Source organism: Carettochelys insculpta, chromosome 7, assembly GCF_033958435.1.
Source record: "Carettochelys insculpta isolate YL-2023 chromosome 7, ASM3395843v1, whole genome shotgun sequence".
NCBI lineage: Eukaryota > Metazoa > Chordata > Testudines > Carettochelyidae > Carettochelys > Carettochelys insculpta.
Window position 1 is genome coordinate 54,773,389 of NC_134143.1, and position 22,351 is coordinate 54,795,739.

General features: G+C 40.8%; 1 protein-coding gene across 1 annotated transcript; it reads right to left on the minus strand.

Moving 5' to 3' along the window:
* Nucleotides 1–1,462: 1,462 nt before the first annotated feature.
* Nucleotides 1,463–20,350, minus strand: GPR26 (G protein-coupled receptor 26). The gene is made up of 3 exons (XM_074999956.1): nt 19,683–20,350; nt 11,023–11,136; nt 1,463–1,691 (listed from the first exon to the last, which is right to left on the minus strand). Exons 1-3 carry the CDS (start codon nt 20,348–20,350, stop codon nt 1,463–1,465), a joined length of 1,011 nt encoding a protein of 336 aa, XP_074856057.1.
* Nucleotides 20,351–22,351: the final 2,001 nt, after the last annotated feature.

Sequence of the window (22,351 nt, forward strand, 5' to 3'; positions counted from 1 at the left end):
AGTGTGCTTTGGGCACAAATTTGCAATTGTATCTGAAATCAAAAGAACACAGACCTTTTTCTGGTGGCCTTCTTCCTCCCCCAGATGAGCAAGAGCACTTTTTTTTGGAAAGATTATTCCAAAAAAAAAAAAGTGCGTATAGATGCTCTGTGGGCCTTTCTTTCAAAAGATCAGTCCTCGTGGCGACAGATTTTTCGATCCCTGGCCTGTGCTTTTCAAAGAGCAGGGCCTGTGTGCACAATCTCTATCAAAAGAGCAGATCGATCTTTCGATCTGCTTTTTTGTGTATGGACATAATCTTTCTAAAGAAGATGTTTGAATGTTTTGCCAATTTGTATATCTGCATTAACAGCTGATTGAATTTAAAATGCAACGATCACTTATGACAGAGCTGTTCTTTAATAAAAGATTGAGGGGGGAAAAATGTCAGACCTTTAAAAGAGAGATGGCATTAACTTCACAGCAGGGTTCAGATTGAATTCCACAAAGTGAATTTATTCTATAAGGAGCTAAATTTAATACCCTGCAATTTGGGAAGTTCAAATCTTGATCCACAGTTTGAACCGCACATCTAGGGGAATGTGAATACTTGATTTTGGCTCTGTTCAATTTTGAAACATAAAGTTCAGATGCAGGGTTCAGCATTGAGCCTATCTCAACTTCAAACAGGCTCTTACTTCTCAAAAAACACCTAACTATCAAAATCCATTAAAAATTAAAGCTTTTCAGGATTAATAAGGTTTCAGTGAAGAAAATAATTAGCTGCTGTTTGAAAACTTTCTGGAAAATGAGCTCAGTCCTGCAGTCGGTGGCTGAAATCCTTCCCTGTACTGCTGGGGGTGGGTGGGGTGGGGGAGGAGAGACATAAATACTATGAGCTCTTACCCGTATATACTCTAGAGAAAAGTTCACTAGAATTGCATGACAGGGAAACCAAGATGTTTATATAGAAATTAGTCTGGGAACCTACACAGTGAAACTCTATCAAAATTTTCCATTGGGACCTACTCAAGCATCCAGATTCTGTAATTCTAGCAATGGGGATTGGGTAAAGCATTACAAAGAGCTAGTATCATGCACAAGCTGGGATGCACACTACAGCTCTTTATACAGTAACATTAAAATGGACCCTGCAACATTTTGCTCCTGCCGCTTCTGTGGCTCCCTCAGACAAGGGCAGGATTTAATCCTTTATGTATGCATCAGGCTGCATTGAAGTCAATAAGATATTTGTGTTTGAGGAGCCTGCAGGTTCAGGTATGAATCACAACATTTCATGTTAAAGGAAGGATATGCAAACCAGCTAGCTTTACTATGTTACATGGACTGCTGATGAGGTACAAGCTAGACTGTGAGCTTCAGCTCATAACTTTCATAACCATTGTTAATGATAGCTATGTGTTACTTTCTCCTCTCCCCCTTGTATTCTTCCATCTTTCATGGAGATTCTGTGCCAGCTTCCTCACTCAGTCTGCAATATATTCTGATTGTGCGATTCACTTGTGAGGGCTGAGGAATTTATGGAGCTTCTTTTAAGAATCTTGTTTATTATGTCCTTCCATGTCTTCTTGTACTGATGTCGTAATAAAGAGTACACAAAAGGGTCTGAAACAGCTTTGCTGTAAGCCAAGCACTTGGAAATGACTCCCCAGTGAGAATTGATGGGGACTATTGATGATAACTCTACCAGTCTGCCAAGAAACAGGGAGAAAGTGTTACTGAGAGAGAGACCGAGAGAGAGACATAACAGTACAGATGGAAACAGCAAAGTGCTAGTGGTACCCCACTTGGCTCTGGGAGGAACTGGCTCTGTATTGTTCAATTCCTACAATATACCAGAACTAAACTCAACAGTTTTATTGCAGCTGATTAGTTCTCCCCAGAACTGCTTTATTATAAGTGGAAATTACATTTATACACCCTTGTGCAGATTATGTGAGGACTACAACTGCCTCACAAGTTCTGTGAACAATAAAAATCCACACAGATCAAATACAAGTTGTATTGGTTTCTATGCGGTGGTTCTTTATAGTGGAAATCATGTTCCCTCACATGACCACATGTGCAGCTGCTTTCTTGGTAGCCTGAAGCTACTGAGTGATAGCATCATGAAGGGAAAAATCCATGAGCCAAATTCCCCAAAATCTTTAAATGCAAAAGGTCACAATCTTATCTTTTACTCAGTCCTTTCTCAGATAAGTCTCTGTTCACTATAGTCTGAAATCCTGAGGAATCATCTCTGGATCTGACTTGAGATAAATATTCACTATTTTGGACCACATAAAGCCCATTTATAAGTAAATGCAGTCCACTGGTTTCAGTGAAGTTGTATCCACTTGGAGCAAGACTACATTTACTGTTCTAACTTGATTTTTGGAAATATTGAGATGAACAAGACTTTACTTTTATAATCTCTCCTATACCTTTCCTAGTAATCATGAGGAAACAAAGAACGTACTTCCTGTTCAGTGTGTGTTTTGTCCTGATCATTTAGGGACCTTTCACAGGTTTTATGATCCTTAATATATATTCAACAATTACTGTTTGATTCTGTAGGCCATATCTTAGCTATATGTTCCCCTTGAAAAATGTGTACTGCTTTCTTTGAGCTATACTGAGAGATTTATCCCTGTAAGAACTTGGTCGTATAAGGAAAGCATGAATTTACCCCTGACTTTCTTCACAAATTATATTTAGATAGTGATGCAGCATCAGGTTCATGTTTATTATTGGTTTTTGCTTAGTCACAGTCCCTAAAAACTGCAAAGGAAATTACATGAATTCAATCGTCACTGAAAATTTCCTATTAAGTATCACACTATTGCCATCACATTGTATCACTTGTGCACAACAGATTAGTCTAAACTATTACAAGATGCTTTTCCCAAAGTGACTAGTATAATTTTCAAAATCTTTTTTTAATGTGCTAGAACTTAACATGGAGAAGAATGCCATGGCTCAGGTATGTGGATTGCATGGGCAGAACACTACCAGTAGGGCTACACTGCAAAACAAACAAAACACAAAGAACCACAGCAGGAAATCTGACCCCAGTGAACCTGATAGGGTCTTGCACTATGGGGCTAAAAACATCAGTATAGAGATTCCTGTTCATGCTGAAGCCCAGACTCTGAGACTCCCCCTACCCAATGGATATCAAAGACTGGCCTACAGCTCCAGTGGGAATGTTTACAGTGCTATATTTATCCCTGTAATGCAAACCCAATGGCTATGTCTACACTAGAGTTTTGTTGACAAAACTTGTGGAGCATCTACACACAAAATGGATTTTGTCAACATAAACTGTCAACAAAAAAAGCTGTGTCAATGCTCCATGTGGGCCCTTTTATAGTCAGTGTGTCAAAAAATTGGTCCACTTTTGTGTGTAGAGGCAATCTGTTGACAGAAGTTTTGTCAGAACAGCTCTTCTGACAGTAACTTCTGGAGACAGGAGATTCTAGCGTACATGTAGTCTATAAGCCTGAGTTAGTTGACTCTAGCTCTGAGATGTTCTTCTGCAAGGCTACGTCTGCCCTAGAGAGTTTTGTAAACAAAACTGGGGTTTTGCTGACAAAACTCATGGAGCATCTACACACAAAAAGTGTTTTGTCAACAGAAACTGCTATTTTGGAATAGGTGCTATTAAGACAGGGAATAGAGCCTATTTCAAAATAAGACATAGTGTGTCCAGTGGCACTATCTCAAAATAGATTCTATATATGTAGATGCTGTATTTTGAAGCAAAGTGCTATTTCAAAATGCATTTTGTGTGTCGCTTATTTTGAAACAATCCTGCTATTTAGGAATAGCTATTTATTTATTTTGAAATAAAGCTGTTATGTAGACTTATCCTAGGAGAGATGGTCCTAATTAATTAGTTATTTAATGGAGAAAACATGCACATTTGTAATACAACAATGTGAATTATTCAAAGCAGCAGGCAAGAGAGTTTCTTATCTTAGTTACTTCATTTTGTGATGATTCAAATACAGATCCTTCATTTTGTGATATTTCAGGCAACGTTGACAAAAGACCAGACTGAACATTCTGAAAGCTTGTCTCTTGCAATGTCTTTGAGAAGCACTGAAGGGCTGTTCTGATCAACCTGTATCCAAAAATTTAGAAAAAAGAATAGATTTTTCCAGAACAGTGTTTCAAGGGATGCATGTCTTGCTATCTGAGACTAAAATACCCTGATTTGCACTGGGAAATTGAATCTCTGCTGAAAATAGTTTTCAGCAGCAGGTCCTCTGAACACGTGTATGACAAATGGGTCTATTGCTAATGTTCTTGCAGGAGAGAAAATGTCAGTATTGTTTCAGAGGTGTCATTTTCCAAGCAGTATTAAAAGTAGCTTTATATCACTCTGTCATTTTATATATGCATATGTCTTCTCCATGGATTTAATAATGTTATGCTTAATTCCTCTCTGTCATGCTTTTCACAGGAAAATTGAGAGGCAGCATGGTCCAGAGGTTAGAGCACTGGACTGGGACTAAGGAGCCTAGGTTCCTTAACTGGCTCGAAAACTGGACTTCAGCAGATCTCTTCACCTCTCTGTTTCTCTTTTCCTTCCGATCTGTTGGTTGTCATGCAGGAGCTGTCTCTTACTCTGCCCTGGTCTACACTGCAAAATTCACACCTCTGCATGATGTAATTATACAGTCCTATCCTCTAGAGTAGGGAGGGAGAACTAGCATTTCTCCCATTAACATAGCTACCATCTCTGGGAGAAGAGATGTACCTATGCCATTGGGACAACCTCTAGGTAGTCATCCTCACTAAGTGCCATACAGGCACCATTGCAGTGCTGTAAATATAGAGGAGCCCTTTGTGTTTGTAGTGCACCTATATTGGAATCCTAGAAATACAGGGCTTGAATGAACTTTGAGAGCTCATCAGTTCTGGTCTCCCATGTGCAGGCAAGGCCAAGTATACCTAAACCACACCTGTTAGGTATGTGTTCAAACTGTTCTTAAAAGCCTCCCATTACAGGGATTCTACAATGTACCTTGGCAGCCTAACTCTAAGCCCAACAGAGCTTAATTACTCTTATAATTAGAAAGATGTTTTTAATATCTAACCTAAGCCTTCCATGCTACAAATTAAATTTCTGCCTTCTGGCGACATGGAAAACAATTGATCATTATCCTTTTTGTAACAGCCCTTAGCCTATTTGAAGATTCTCTCCACACATCTATATCTTTTTTTTTTTTCAGTGCTAAACTTGCCAGATTTTGTAACCTTTCCTTAAATGTCAGTTTTTCTAAACCATTTTTTCAGTTTGTTGTTCTCCTCTCTCCAATTTGCCCACAGGGCAATTACCTCTGATGTCCTACATGTGACATTTCTGCTACTACATCTGAGAATATATTTTTTTCCCGCAACTACATCACATTGTTGATTCATATTCACTATATCCCCTAGTTACTTTTTGGTAGTACTAGCCTCTAGTTAGATATTCCTGTTTTTCGTGGCTGTGCCTTGATTTTAATTTTCAAAGTGCAGTACTTTGCATTTGTCTGTGTTGAATTTCATCATGTTGAATTCAGATCAGTTTTACAACTTGTCAAAATCATGACTGTACAAATGGATTTCATGTGTGGCCTGTAGACGCTGCTGTAATATAGATAATGATGAAAATAGTTTTATATATTTTACCCTAGCATTTAAATAGTTGGGTTTTTATGAGGGGGGAGATGTTTATACGAATTGTAATGTTTCTTAGTGTGATCATAGATGGTGCAGGAACAGTGAAAAAAGGGAATTAAGAGGCAACACAGCAAAAAGGTGAACCCCATGATAGAAATTCAGGCACTCCATAGATAGTCATTTTGAATTTAAGTAAAATGAATTTTCCTTAAATCAAACTTAACATCTGCGATAGCTGTAATCTCCAACATGCCAGTTTATATATCTTGTTTTTTTGTTTTTTGCTGTAAAAAAACACTTTTGCTGTCATAGTTTCCCAGTAAATAATGTTATGATAAACCTCTCATAAGCCGGGGGGGGGCGCATTTTAAAATCAGTTGACAAACATGCCTTCAGTGTCTCTTAGCCTGTTTATTGCACAGTGTAATGACTTTAACTCCAAGAGTTGTTATTGTCACCTATTGCTAATATTATGGATGTTTAGATGAATATGAACTAAGACAATTGAATGGAATCATCAACCAAAGGCAGTAACTGATGACAATTTTTGGCTATTGAGTTTAAACCTTAAAGTGCTGTACTGTAGATTAGTTTCCCTATCAAATAACCACATATTGGCTATTGTATAACTATCAGGTTTCAAATGGGATTTTCATTCCACCACACATAGCCAGGATCCTTTCATGTTAAAGATGCCCACTAATAAAATTTTGTTTGGGTTCTCTAATCTTTACTTCCAGAAGTCTTTGTAACAGGCCATATGCTGCTCTTTAAGGTGGGGGGCAGCACTAAAATGTGGAGCTATCAAGACAGCATAGAGTTTGATGGAACTTCATTAAATTCAGTGGATGCCTTCAATAACAAAGATGTGAACTTTGTGTTTGACCCTGTGTCAATCAATTCCATGAATTACAATCAATCTTCCCTAAAAGCACATCAAGTAGCCAGATGGAGGAAACAATCCAAGATTCACTGAATATTTTTCTTCAATGATTGAGGCTTATTTGAATTTTTATCATCAGAATTTTAGTAATATATTAAATTACATTTGTGTCCTTGAAACTTACATTTTCCATAACACATTTTGGCAACTAGCTAGCTACATATTTCTCTGCCTGTGCTTTTATTACTTATATAATAAAACCACACACATATAAATGCACATAGAGCCCAGAGCTGAATGTTGTGCAGTGCACATATGATTCCATGATGGCTATTCAAGGCATATTGTATTTGTCATCCTCTTAGAAGGAAGATTTTGTTTCCCACTGATAAGGAACATTCTATGCATCCAGTTTAAATTTTCACAAAATATTAGAGCCAAAAAGTGGCATTTTCAGTGAAGTATTATTAATGATTTAGTACCATCTGTAAATTAAATTCCACAGGATCATCTGCATAATTCCATTAGCTTGTCTCATAAACCATGATAGTACTGTGTGATCTTCAAATGCCCTAATGCTTCAAAACTGTAAAGATGTATTCCTTGTCATATTTTGTTAACATTTTAGAATATTTTATAATTATTAGAAACGGTGTAATGTAAATAATAGATATTTAACTTCACTTCCAGTAAACAGGAGAAAATGTTTGTTTAGTTTTAGTAGTAAAACATTAATCTCTTAATCAGACACTACATAGCAAAACCTCTTTGTATTAAAGTCAAGTCAATGCGCGCTTCTCTGTCTAAACATTTACCATAGTGAAAGCTTTTACTGCAAACACAAGAAAAAAGCCTAGACATGATGCAGTTTCAACACACTTGTTTTTCACTGCTGTAATTTTAGAACAGAGTTATAGGAAAAACACAGTATAGGGCAGATAATCTCAAGCATTTTTCCATTAAACAGTGAAATGAAACAGACATCATCTGGGCCTTAGATGATCGTATCAGAACAAATCCATTCATTTCCTGGAAATTTAAGACTGTCTCTAATGTACTACATCAATTTAGCCCAACTCCTGATTGTTTTAACATGTGTCAAACTGCAAAGGGCCAACTTCTGCCCTCAAATATTATTAGCACACAACCCCCGTTGACATCAGAGTTTGACCAGAATGGTTTCCAATTAAAAATATTGTACTGATGAGATCCTTATTTTCAAGGCTTTATCAGAGTTTTAGTGCTATGTGTTGTTTCTGAGTCTGTTAGTAGGGTGGCTTCCTTCTGACAAAATGCTGTTCTAATAGTCACCGTATTAGATAGCCTCCCAAAGCATGAAAATGACTGCTTCTCGGCAATTGTGAGCAGCCTCATTAACAGTCACTCTTGCTTCTTTACTGTGTGTAAGTATCATGATCTTCCATGTTCTGCCAGGGATCAGAGTGACATTTGAATTCCTATAGCCTAACCTGTGAGCCTCCAAAATATTTTTTTCTGGCCAGTGTCATATCACCACTTCACATCAACTAATTCTTTCAACTGAGATGAGCAGACCTGTTTTACCCAAAATTGATTATGAATATCAAGTATTTTTATGCACAAACTGGCAAGTGGGAACTCCTGATGGGAATTCTGCATGCGGCTTCTCCTTTGCACAAACTAGATTTGGTGTGCAAAGATCAGACATCTAGGTTTGAAAAATGTGGCATTGTTCATTTGTCAAATGACCCGTGATGCCATAAGAGAATTCTTACCTATCTATTTAAAATTTGGAGATTAGTTTCTTGGGGCTTGTGGGTTACTTCTTGCAGATATTATGGGAGAATTCATTAATTTAGGGTCAGATTATGAACAGACAGCACTGACTCCTGAGTAAATGTTGAATATTTTGAAATAATTTGAAGGGTCTAGATTCTTCAATAGGTGCCAGAAAAATTGAAACAAAATAAAGGGACATGTGGGAATGTTATCTAACAGATGATACGTAGATCTAATGATCTAAATACAAAGATAACCATAAAGGAAGGGCAGCATGAACTAACTTCATTCTCTTTCAGAGCTAAAAGTGGCTGCCTCAAGTACTCGCTTGAATCAGTGTAAGCATTGTTTTTAACTACCGTTATATGAGCTTTTTCCCTAGCTAAACCAAAGTTACTTTGAGATCATCTTATTGTAAACCCAAATTAATCCTCATGCCTCATGATTTACAGTTTTGTAGCCTCAGTTCAGCAAAGCATTAATCCACGTGCTTAATCCATCCCAAATCTTCAGAGCAGGTAATCACATATTTAATTGAAGCAGGTGCTTAAGTGTTGTGTTGAATTAGAGACGGATTGCTAAAAGAGGGACTGAGTGATTAACTTTCTCTTTCTTTCTATACCTTATAATCACTCTTTGCTTAGAAAAATGCCTAGAGACTCAATCCTGAAAATTGTTGAGCATTGTTTTCACAATTCAGAAAAAGCACTCAGATAGGTGCTTAACTTTGAGCACTTGACAGACTCATTACTTCAACAGGATTACTCACTTGCTTAAAGTTAAGCTTGTATGTAATGAGTTTTGCCAGGTCAAGGACGGGGTGCTCTGAACCTTGCAAGACTGAGCCGCAGATGACTATAGAAAAGAACCTTTAAAAAATCACTATTCAACTTTAAGATAAATGCTTCAGACTAAAGTAAAGTTAGCCCCTTGAATCAGACAATGACTAGTTCTGACATTATAAACCGTAAGACTGAAGTCTATGGCTGTGTCTAGACTGCAGGGAAATGTTGGCAAAAGATATGCAAACAGTGGACTGCTGCAATTTCCATATCTTTTGCAAACAGTTCTGTCAGGAAAGACTTTTCCGACATTTGGCCTATCCACCTGGGGGCAAAAGTCAGAAAAACTGCCTCTGTCAAGACGCTCCTTCTTCCTCATGGTACAAGATGTACACTGAGGTCTAGAGAATGCTCCTGACTGGCAGATCTCTTCTGATAGATCTGCAGCCTGAATGTGCATTCTGTTGACAAAACTTCTGTCAACAGAAGTTTTGTCAAAAGAAGCCTGCAGTATAGACATAACCCAAGTGACAGTAATCATCTAAAAAGTGTCAGAATGTGTTGCCTAGAAGATCCTACTACTGTTAAGTGGAATTTATCAATAAATACACTCACATTCTGTTACAGGTTGAACCTCTCTAGTCTGGCACCTTTGTGACCCCAAACAGTGTTGAATGAGAGAATTTGCTGGCCCAAGGGAGGTCAATATTGTCTAGCAGCATTATCAATGCTTTTGCTGCTTATTGGGCTCCTAGAAGATGTTTAGGGGTAAATTAGAGTTAGATAATAGCACAGAACCCTGAGAGCCAGGACTGGTGGCTGGAAGGAAATTTTATCAGACCACGGGAAACATGGCCACCCCTGTGATAACAGGTTGTCCAGCTAACTAAAATCATGTCGAATTATGGATGTCACGGGACGAGAGAGTGCCAGCCTAGAGAGTTTCAATCTGCACAAATGAACACCATCTATTAAAAGGTCATTATTGTTATGGGTATAACACAATGAATGACATCCAAATCCCCATTCTGCCAGGATATTTAAACCCTATTTTGTTAAAAATAAATATACCGAATATCATGAATATTACAAAAAGCTAACTTGACCTTTTAGGGGGTGGTCATTTATTTTGGCTCTGAATTAAGCTATTTGGTATTCTAATAATTTATTTTTGTTTGATCAACAATAATTAATGTTTAAACAATTTCCTTGTCCAGTTCAAGCGTCAGGATTTTGTGGAGTCCTTTAGTAATGAGCATGAGTTATAAATTCCTTTCCAATACATGTAACTGTGGAACGTTTATCTGGGCTTTAAAATTTTTTTTATCTCAAAGGATTAATTTTGTGCTTCCTATAGGGCCATATTAAATGATAAGATAGCGGATGAAAAATGGGATCTGATCCTAAATCACAAGAATTTTTTGTTTTAGCTCTGAGCCATGAAAGCTTTGATATTCTGTTTGTGTCTAAGAGCTCTATCCAGTCAGACAAGATTTCCATTTAAGTCTGTGCACCAGATTCCAATTCTCATAGTTATACTCAGGCTGTATAGCACGTTTTTGTGTATGGTGTCCCACTGAAATCAGTGGTAACATTTGTGATGTGAACAAAGTATAGGTAAGGACAACAGATTCTCTGACCTATTGATTTCTATGGAGTTACTCCTGGTTTACTCTGATGTGTGAGATCAGGATCCCACCCTACTTGGACTTTGACATCAAAATCTGGCCCATTTCCTGACTGAGCACTGGGCGAGTAAGAATATGTAAAATACCATTTGAACAGTAAAAGAAACTTCCATCATAACAGTGGCAGTGTTTGACAAAAATTTTAAAGGGAGTAGGCAATCCGTGCATTAACGCTTCATTTTCTGATTCATTGATCTAACTGTGCCCTGCTTCTCTGAGGTAGTGAATATAGAATTTCAGTAGGTAGGCTTGAACTTACCTTGTAATTACATAAGGTGCAAAACAAAGTATAAAGGTACCAATAAAGGTACTGATTTTCTTTGTTGCTCGTTGCCGCCGTCTCTTTTGTTCTTCTAGACAACGTTCTCGTACACTGTGCAACATTTAATACAAACAAGAACATGAATCACAATACCAAATAGCAAATTTTAATTTTACTTCCAGAATGAAATATATGAGCCTTCCCAGAAAATGTCCTTATCATACAGAATGCTATTACAGGTTGAACCTCTCTAATCCTCACCCTCCAGATCAGTCCAGTGATGGATGAGGGAATTTTCTGGACCATGAAAGGTCAATACTTTCTAGCAGCGTTACCAATGCTTCCACTGCTTATTGGGCTCTTAGAAGATGTTTAGGGATAAATTAGAGCTAAATAACAGCACAGAACATTGACAGCCAGGTCTGGTGTCTGGAAACAAGCTTCATGGGATCATGGAAAACTTGGCCACACTCTTGATAAATAGTCATCCAGCTAACTAAAATCATGCCTGATTACAGATGTTGCCAGATAAGAAATGTTCGGATTAGAGAGGGTCAACCTGTATCTATTATTTCACTGTATCCTATAACTTACATGCCCCCCAACAATGATTGCTGTAGAAAAAAAAATTCTTTTATTATATTGAGTCCAATTAAATCCTGTGAAAGTATAGAATCATAGGGATGGAAGGGACATGAGGTCATCTAGTCCAGCCTCCTGCTTCAAGCAGGATCAACCCCAACTAAGTCATCCCAGCAAGGACCTTGTCAAGCTGGGACTTAAAAACCTCTAGGGATGGAGAATCCACCATGTCTCTAGGCAACACATTCCAGTGTTTCACCACCCTCCTAAAACTCTCATTGAAATCAGTTGAAACCATCTGTACTTGCTTACATCATGTCTGAATTTGCCTCTTTGAGTTCAATGGAACTTTTTGGGAGAAAGTGGTACATGGAATGTTCGTCTATAAAAAGAACATTTTAATCAATATATTACAGGGGAAGAGAGGAAAAAAAAAGCCCTCAGAATGTTCCAAAGGAGCAAGCAATAATACTTTAGTTAAAAGCAATAAAAATGTAATTAGAAAAATATAATAGTCTGCATAAGTCCTGTATGACATTAGCAATATCAATCTATTAGGTAGCTCTGAATTTTATGGCCATACACTTTGTATCTACTTATGAATTTTTGTGCATAATTCTAGAAAAAAATTCATGTAACTTAAAGACAGGTAGAAAGAAACTATATATTTACTTCGGTATAATATTTGCCAAGTTAGCATATAAACTGCTCCTTTAAACTCACCTTGGGCCAGATCTGGAGGGGTTTTCAAAATCCTTGGTTTTATGAGCCACCTATGAGTTGCTAAGGACCTTGACTCTAATGTGAGTGAGGATCCCCAGTTCTTATCTGAAGTGAACCTGCAGTTTTTACTTGTCAAAACTCCCTCTGAAATGAGTGACAATTTACCTAACTTAAGGGAGTGAATGTGCTTAAGATCCAGTTGAAGCCCATTCTGCATATCTGTACATGGAAGTAACTCCATTGTGCTGGGCACTCATTCTAAATATAGCAGCATGGAGAGAACAGTACTTTCTCTGAGCTGTTACGCCTGCAGCATGCACGTCGAGGGAAGGGTCAGGGAAAAGGCCAACTAGCACAACTATATATGCAGTGGCAGGTACAGGGCAAGCAAAGGGTACATCCCCCCTTGAGCAAGGGAAACTAGGTGGCAGATCGTGACTGTGAGTCAGTCTGCTCCTGGAAGCTGGTTCACGCACAGGACTAACTGCAGCGTCACCTTTCTTCTTAAATTAGGATCTCTTAGTCTGAGCCACGGGCAGTATTTCTCTACAAGTTGAACCTTTCTAATCCAGCACTGTCAGGATCTGTCCATTGTTAGATGAAAGAATATGTGAGACTAAACTGTGGGCCTGATTCTCCTCTCACTTACATTCCTGTAAATCAGGAGTAACTTCACTGAAATGAATAGAGTTGGTTATACCTTCAGAAGATATAAACAGCATGCTGTATACATTATACAGGTTGAACTTCTCTTGCCGGCACCCTCTGGACAGGATCAGTGCGAGATGTAAGAATTTGCCAGACCATGGGAGGTCAATATTGTCTAGCAGCATTACCAAAACTTCTACTGCTTACTGGGCTCTTAGAAATTTAGGGGTGAATTACAGTGAGATAACAGCACAGAACAATGAGACCTAGGGCTGGTGGCTGGAAAAACTTCATGGGACCACAGGAAACTTGGCCACACCCATAACTGATTGTTTGGCTAACTAAAATCATGACGGATTACAGGTGTTGCCAGATGATAGAGTTCTGGATAAGAGAGATTTAACTTGTAATTGTTCTTTATAAATAATTTAATTGTAAATACATTATTCATTGTCAGGGTCCACACACATACATACTAATAGGCATAGGGCTTACTATTGTCTAGGATTCTAACATCACTGAAGTCTAATGTAATCACAGATGTTTTCATTATCATTTATGTGTCTTATCCTTTTTTGAATCCTATTAAATTCTGTGCTTCATTACTACCCTTTTACAATGTGTTCTGAGGCTTGCTCTTGGTTTTGTTAAAGACAAAGGATTTCCTCTTATCAGTTGGAAATGTATTTCTTACATGGTCAGCTCCCTGGGCATCATTATTTTTAAAGCTAACATGCTGAAAAAATAACAAGCAGTCCTGTAGCATCTTGAAGGTTAACAAGTTTATTAGGTAATGAGCTTTTGTGGGTCAAAAAGTGAAATCTGAGGAAGTGGGTCTCACCTGTGAAAACTTATTACCAGATAAATTTGTTAGTCTTTTAGGTACTACAGGTCTGCTTGTTATATGTGAGGCTATCACTCTGAAAAATATTTCTTCCTCCCCTGAAATGTGACTCCTGGGGGAAAATATTCCTGCTAAGGATCAGGAGGCTCACATCTCAGCAATGCCACACATGAAAATTTTGCTTTTGTTTTTGTTTTTTCTTCTCCACACAATTAGAAGTAGTAGTATTATATCATTGGGAAAACCCTAAAAAATTGAGAAATTGGATTTTACATATGTGGCATTTTTAGATCTACACTATCTATTTTGAGTTACACATAGAAATCTATTGCTTCCCCTTTTCTCTGTACTGATGGGCTCATGGCAACTCAGACACCTGGTGTACGAATATATAGCTGAAGGGAGGTAATAAAAAAATCACTTCCCATCAAAGTTTTAAACAATCTAAAGCATGCCTAAAATATATTTTCTCTATGCTATCTGCATATGCAGCATGATTATTAGCACTCCATTGGGGCACCGCATATCTCACTCAAGACTTCCCCACCTGAGAGTAACAAAGCAAGGCCAAAAGCACATGATATGTATATCACATCTTCATATATTTTCTTTCACTCTTTTTATTAGACGCATACAGTTGTGTACTTACATATACATATACACGTGTGTATACATGCATATATTTTGATGATAGTAGAACTGTATTCATAAGCTACTTTTCATTAATGTTTCTTTAGAATATTGAGAACCTTAGTTATGGAAATTTCACAATTATATCAGCTCTTCCACAGAATCTAGCATAAAACATTTCATTTTAGAATGGAAAGTTTGATGTACTGGACCTCCAAAAAACCACAATGTGATGATATATAGAAGCTAAGTTTTGGGGTGGGGATTAAAAAAATCTCAAATTTCTAACAATCTACTGTGGTAACTACAGCAAAATGTCTTCATGAGTAGAGAGATGAAAATAGTATCAATTAAAATGTAAAACAATTTTAAAGGTGTGCTCTAAACAAATGCATGATTGAGATGTTTTGAAAGTTTCCTTGGAGCTCATTTTGTAAGACCTTCGAAGATTATTTGTTGCTTTACAACCCATGAATAACACAGCTATCCTTCCCAGCATTACGTACACTTTTGTGCATATTTACTGATACATAAGGTTCAAATCCTGAATTATGAACCATAAGAGTCAGAGGGGTGTGTGTGTACATATTTTTTCAATGCAGAATCATGGCCTGAATGCATTCTATCCAAAAAGCCAGAGTTAAGATTGAGGAATTGAGCATGGGCAAGTCAGGAAAACGAAAGTTCAAGAGTAGAAAACAACTGAGCTTGAACTTTGTACGCCCATTCATGTTTGTTAAGTTATAGCCTTTGTTTATCATTGTAACAGATAACACAATAAAAATAGAGATTTCATATAAATCTTATATGCAGGCCATATAGTCTGCCATATTGTGTACTGCTGTGGTACCTATGGTGCAACAGTTTGGGGGAAGGACTAAGTGGAAAGCACCTACTTGTATACTGTGGTTCACCATCATTTTTAGTTTTAACATTTATAGACCAAACTAAAGAGGCAGACAAAGACATGAATATATGTTATGGAAAATGAGCGACAGACACTGGGAGTGGGAGAGACTCCAGACAAGGAAAAAGACACTGGGAAACAGACATGGGAAAAATGTAAGTAGAAAATGGGAAATTGGGAGCATGGAGGGTGACTTACTGATTGAATCAGATGAAAATGGAGGGATGGTAAAGCTTATGGTATTCTAAAAACTGGAAAGGTTTGTGTAATGATTATGCCTTGTAGTGTGCCTACATTGTGGCAATCTGGAGTTCGTACTATTTTTTTTAATTACTAGTTTGTGCAGTGCCTCCCAATGGTCTCTTGAGTTCATAGGATGTTTGAAATGACTGAATTTTACATACATCATGAGTAACAGGTGAATTATTCAGGTCTTTCCAAATAGATGGCAATGAAATATGAAGACTAGAAGACACCATTACATCTTTATGTTTCCTTTGTGACTTCTTTTAATTATTTGGCGGGAACTTGTATCTCTGCCTTTGTGTGAGGTTGGGGGAGTTCTTGCTTTCCTTTCCTGGTCAATCTTTATTTCCTTTTGTTCTCTCATTCAATTGTTTTCTCACCCCCAACTATTTTCCACTTTCATGTTCCTGTCATAATTTTCTATTTCCCACATTTTTTGCATTTGTTATTGTTTTTGTTTCCTCACTCTTTCCACACATCTGTTTCCTCCTTTGTGTGTTATTGCTATTAATAAAATTATAACTGGTTCAATATTGAGCCTAGGAAACACAACCATGGGTTCTTGAAGTTCATAGGCATTGTAGTAGGAATAATTATAAATGGGCTATCTAGGGATGAGGTTTAGCTGGAGGTACATGGTATATTCTTGGCACATTCAGATTCTTATTATGGGGTGAAAAGGAGCTCATAATTATGAGTGCTATAATTTGGTAATGAATCAGCTATAATTGAACACACTTTGTTTCTAACTCTTGATCTGGAATGCTATGTAAAACAGTGCAGTAAAAAAGAGTTCATTAAATATATGATGCATTTATATTGTTCTGTTCCAAAGCAGGTATTTCCTACCTTTGAATCTTTTTTTAAACTGCTAGAAAATATCTACCATATCTTATGTTGAAATCATTGCTACACCCACTAGATCACTATATAACTGTTTGTATTTTGTATTTTATTTTAAATTTTCTTAACCAACTAAATAGCACTATTTTGAGGAAAGTAAATAATAGTCCCTTAAATATTTGCAGTATTCAAGGTATTTGCCTCAAAAATATCAGAAAGCACAATAGAATATGGCTAATATTAAAATAACGCTATCCAATCATCTTGCTAGAACTGGCAGATTTGGTGGATTTGGAAATCTAACTCTCATAGACTCCTTTGAAAATCTCAACCTACTTTCTTAGGCCTTGATCCACACGCTAAATCAATAGGACAACTTATATATTTAGCGGTATGCATCAGCTGAAGAGCTTTGTTAGACTGGGGTTTTATAGACGTATACAGAGATAACAAATGGGTCTCTGGCTTTTTTATAGGCTTTGTATCATAGGAGTTGCAAAACTGATTCATATACGGTAATTCCATCCATTTGTTACAGTAGTTAGTATTGGACAGCATAGCTGCAGATCAAAGGCATCCGATGTGTTTTATTTACAACTGGATTTAAAACTCCTTTTATTGTGCAATGTATGGAATTTGGTAAAATGGATGGATTATAATTATCACAAATGAGCATGATGTGCTCCATGTTATTTTGTGAGTTCACAAGATAAGGTATGTAACATTCAAAACCACTTTGGATCAACCCCATGGTATCTGGGAACCACTGCTTCAGTGCTGTAGTGCAGAAACATCCTCATGTTAATGTAGGATACAGAAAATCACAGTAAATCACTAGCAAGGAGAAAACTTTCCACAAAAGAGAAAATGTTTACTTCTTTTCAACATTTGTTTTTATAATCTAAATATACTATTTTAGTGCTCAAAACAGGCAAAAGAGTTAAAAACAGTCATTACTTAAAATGGTAATTCCAGTGTAGTGATAATCTCAATCCCATTGATCCCAATGTAGTCTACAGCACTGCTAAGGGAAGTAACATTACATTTAGTAAGGTTTGCAAGAAATAATGCTAAGAACTGCTTGGCTATGTTTTATCAGTGGTACATATGGTAGGGAACTCTTTATCCATTTTACTGCTGTGGAGCCATAAATAAGGGAAAGATTTAAATCTGCAGGTTTTATTAGTGCCAGCAGGATATGTCTTTATCTGCTCCCCATCTTTAGTTGAAAACAACTCTAAAATTATTGCTTAACTGGAAAAAGAAAAGATTTTCTGAGCTAAGAATTCCATTCCTCTCTCAACTCAGTCAACTGCAACTAAAGCAGGCACTATATAGATGGACGAAATCCTACCCTTTTGTGTCTTTGGTATTTGGTGACCCACGGCTCAGTGGTACTAGAAATTTGACTCATGTTCTTGACCCCGTTAAGGAAGAATCTTCACAAGAGGAAAGAAGTGGTCTTGCTCTGCTGGAACTCAGCTGTTAGCTAGGTGCAAGGTGAATGTCCCCCTAGCAAGGAAGCCTCTATGTCTGACATGCAGGGATAGAGGCTGAAAGTCACTGTGGATGACTGGAATGGAATGCCTGCTACACAGGCAACCTTCTTTCTAACCTGGCCAAAGCTCCTCATCCACACCTCCTCACTCCCAACCATATCTTCTCCTCTCCAATCTCTTCCCAAATAGATTACTTTGACTTACCCCACCCTTAGCCAGAATCTCCCAGAAAAATCTTTTCCCTTCCACCTCACCCTGAGCTCCTCTCTTTCAATACATCCAAACAGACCTTCACAGACAGATCTACTCTGTTATACACCTCCTTTCCTTGTCCATTTCCTGCCAAAGACTCCTGTCCTCAGCCCATCCTCAGTCACATTGTCCTTCTTCCTGTGGCCAAATGCACCTCTAGACCGACCTCTTCCCTTTCAAATGCTCATTCTAGAGAGCCAGGCACACAAGCCAGAACAGTTCCTCTGGGCCCACCATATGCAATCCATTAGATCCATTCCTCCCTGTTTTTCACCTTGCCGGAACTCACCTCTCTGTCCAGTTCCACCCTCCTCAGCCACCTTAGCCAACCAGACCCCTCTCCCTCCCTAACCCCAGCCAGACTCCCTACATCCCAAACCAGAACTCTGCCGGCCAGACCTGTTCCTTTTCCCTTCCACCCAGCAGATGTCTTTCCTGTGACTGCCCCCAGACAGAGGGACTTGAATATCTGTCTCCCCAGGCAGATCACTCTAGCTGGATCTGCTCCTTTCCATCTTTCCAACTAGCCAGACCTGGACCCCTCCAGAGGTAGGAGCTCTCTTTCCCCTCCTGTCTGCCTCCTCTAGCTAGTCCTGTTCCCCTCAGAAACACCTCTCCCTCTCTGCTCTCCCCACAGTCAGGCATCTCCCCCGCCATCCCCTGCCCGTCGCCAGACCCAGCCATTGCCAATCCCTTCCTGGCTCTTGTCCATGGGCTTCTCCACCAGCACCACCACAGCCCCTCACTGACCCAGGGAGAACCACTCGGCCAAATTTGCTGAACCCCTCAGCCCCAGCCTGGCTGACTTCTCCACCCAGCCAGCTCCCCCCAACTTCCATCCCCTCTCTGATCCCCACTGACCCGCTCATTCCTCCCACCGCCCTCCTCTGAACCTGCCCCCGGCCCCGGCTCTTCTCAGAACCATTATCCAGCCGCCTGTGTGTGAGCAGTGCCCGGTCCCAGCCGCTCCTGGGCAGGAGGGGCTGCAGTAAGTTCCCCTCAGCGTCAGGCGAGCGCTGAGCGCTCTCACTTAGGTCTTCGCTCCTGGTGCGCTGGTACATAGGAGCGCTCTGCCCTCCAGGGGGTGGACTGACTGAAGCCGCCCCGCCCCCCGCCAAGAGCCCCGAGTGCACTTTAGGGGGGGTTATCCGAGCCCCCGCACGTGCTCCTGCTCCTGTGGCTTTCGGAGACCCAGGCAACAACCGATGCGCGGTGGAAGTGCGGTCCTGTGCCCCTGTGCGCTCCGTCCAGGTGCGACCCCGGGCCCCAAGGAAGGCTCGTTCCATGCCATTATCCCTCCCCAGGGTTCCTGGGCAGTTCACTTCCTAGCGGGTTATAACCAAAGCCGGGCTGCAATGTAGATCTCCCGCCCGCCCCCCGCCACATCTCCCTTGGGATACACGTGGTGCTCTTTCCAATGCTGAACCCGATCTGGCTCCCGCTCTGGACCCCTCCTGCAAGGAGCATGCAGCCGTCCCCTTACCTGGGATGGATGTCCACCAGCAGCACCAGGGTCTGCATGGTAATCACGTCAATCCTTTTACAGTGAAAGCGAGCCACCTTCAGCACTTTCAGGTAGGTGAAACACAGCACTATGAGGGAGAGGAGGAAGCTGAGGAGGTGAAAGACCCCCGTGAAAATCACAAACTGCCTCCTCTCCTCCGCTCGCCTGTTGCACAGGGTGCAGGAGGCGTACAGGGGATGGAAACCCACCCAGGAGAGTGAAGCTGCCACGGTCGGGAAGGACACGGCGTGCAACCACGTGTAGCTCAGTATCAGAGCCGCATCTCGGTAGCGCATCTTGGAATGGTAGCTCAGCGGGAAGACCACCGCGATCCATCGGTCGATGCTCAAGGCTGCCATGCTCAGCATGGAGTTCGTGGTCAGGAAAGTCTCCAGGAATCCCACCAGGTGGCAAAACTGATCTCCCCCGGGTTGCTTCTTGTAGAGGATCCCAGCCAGGGTCAGGGGCATGTTGAGGACAGTCATCAACAGGTTGGAGAAGGTCAGGTTGAGGATAAACAAGCCCGGGACCTGCTTGCGGATGTCCGCGCTGGACAAGAAGCAGATCAGCACCAGCACGTTGGACAGCAGGGACACGAGGATCAGGACCACGAGCAAAAAAGCCAGGAGCACTTCCCAAATGCTCATGGTGCGTCCATTCACAGGAGGAACATCTCCCCAACTGCGCCCAGCGGGCGCGCCGAGAAGATGGGGCGAGGCGCCCTCGCCCCCTCCGCCTCCTCCCCAGCCCGCTCGCGCGCCGGCATGCCCTCCTTATTTTTAGCAGAACTGCAGGGTTGTTCCTTTTTTTTTAATCCCTCCTGCCGCTGCTTTGCACGTCAACGCTTTCCGAGGCGCGCCCAGACGCGCTGGGAATGCCCATCACGCGGCGAGGAGGGCCTAAAGGACAGCGGAGCCCAGCCACTGGCTCCTCTCCTGTCACCCGCCAAAGGGCATCTCGCATGAGCGCTCCGAAGCTCCCCAGCCGCTCAGTGCCCTGCTGGTAGGCGCAGCGGTAACCCCCTCTCCAGGGGCTGAGCAAAGCGCGCGCGCTGCTGGGGATTCGCAGGCGGGCACGGGTCTCGGTCCCCCGCCGGCCTTTGGTCCCTAGAAAGCGGCTAGAGGGGTTAGACTTTCCTCACGAGCAATCCCAAGCGGCCAGTTACGCGACGCATCCGCTCCTTTACAAACACCAGCTAGAGCAGGGAGTTCCCCAGCGCCGGGATTTTGCGTGTTCCTCTGAGCAGGCGAAGGCTCTTCGGTGCGTGGATTAGCCTGCTCAAAAGGAGGGTCAGTCCCAGTCTTCCCTTGTGACAGGGATACAATTGTCATTCGATATAGATTATACTTGGCGCTTTTCCTTCACAGATCTCTAAGCCCTGTACCTCTCCTTATCCCTCTCATTAGAAAGGGGCAAATCCAGGCGTAGTAGTCTGAAGGAACTTGTCTCAGCATCACATAGCAGGTCAGGGCAGAGCAATAGGATCCAGCCCCTGACTCCCAAGGACACCATTTGTTTCATCTCAATCATCACCAGCTGTAATAATAGGTGGGTGACTCCTGTGTACTCGTAAACAAGGTGCAGGTTGGCAAAGCCTGGTAGGTACCACATATACCATTGGTTGTTCAAATTAAACGTGGTTGGTGTCCTGATTTTTGAAACTGAAGGCATATGACAGTTTGCTGGACACAGGTTTCCTAGCCTGTTGTGGGGGAAGGTCCTCTTATGGATTGATAATTGGTTAAAAGACAGAAAAGAAGGGTAGGACTAAATGGTCAGTTTTCAGAATGGAGGGAGGTAACTAGTGGTGTCCCCCGAGGTTCTGTGCTAGAACCAATCCTATTCCACATATTTATAAAAGATGCAGAGAAAGGGGTAAACAGTGGAGTGGCAATTTGCTGATGATACTAAACTGCTCAAGATAGCTAAGAACAAAGCAGACTGTGAACAGCTTCAAAAGAAGCTCACAAAATTAGGTGACTGGGTAGCAAAATGGGAAAAGAATTTTAATGTTGATACTTGCAAAGTAGTGCACATTGGAAAAATCATACCAACTATATGTAGAAAAAGATGTGGTCTAATCTAGCCAGAGCCACTTGAGAGAGATCTTGGAGTCCAGCTCACCGCCCCCGCCCCCACCCCCAGCCCCCTGTGACTCTGGCTCACCCTGACTGCACCCACAGGGCCATATGGCCCTGCCTCAACTCCACCCCCTGCCTCCCCTTGCAGCCCTAACCTACCCCAGGCTTAATCCCCCCCCCGCCCCTCTTTCCATGGCTCCAACCCTCTGCCAGGGTTAACCCTCCCCAGCTGTCCCTGGACCCCAGAATTTATCTTTCAAAAGGAGCTCCAGGTGCTCCTGCTGCTTTCCTGGCTGGAGAACATGTGTTCCACAGGGGAAAAAGCCATCCTCCCCCTTGACTTACACAGAATTCTAGTTATGTGAGGGTGCATGGCAACACACAATGCTCACTTAACTCAAGAGACTACTGTACTGGCATTGGAAAAGGTTCAGAAAGGGGCAACAAAAATTATTGGGGGGTTGGAACAGGTACCATAAAAGAGAGATTAGAAAGACTGGGACTTTTCATCTTGGAAAAGAGGAGACTTAGAAGGGATATCATAGTGATCTATAAAATCATGACAGG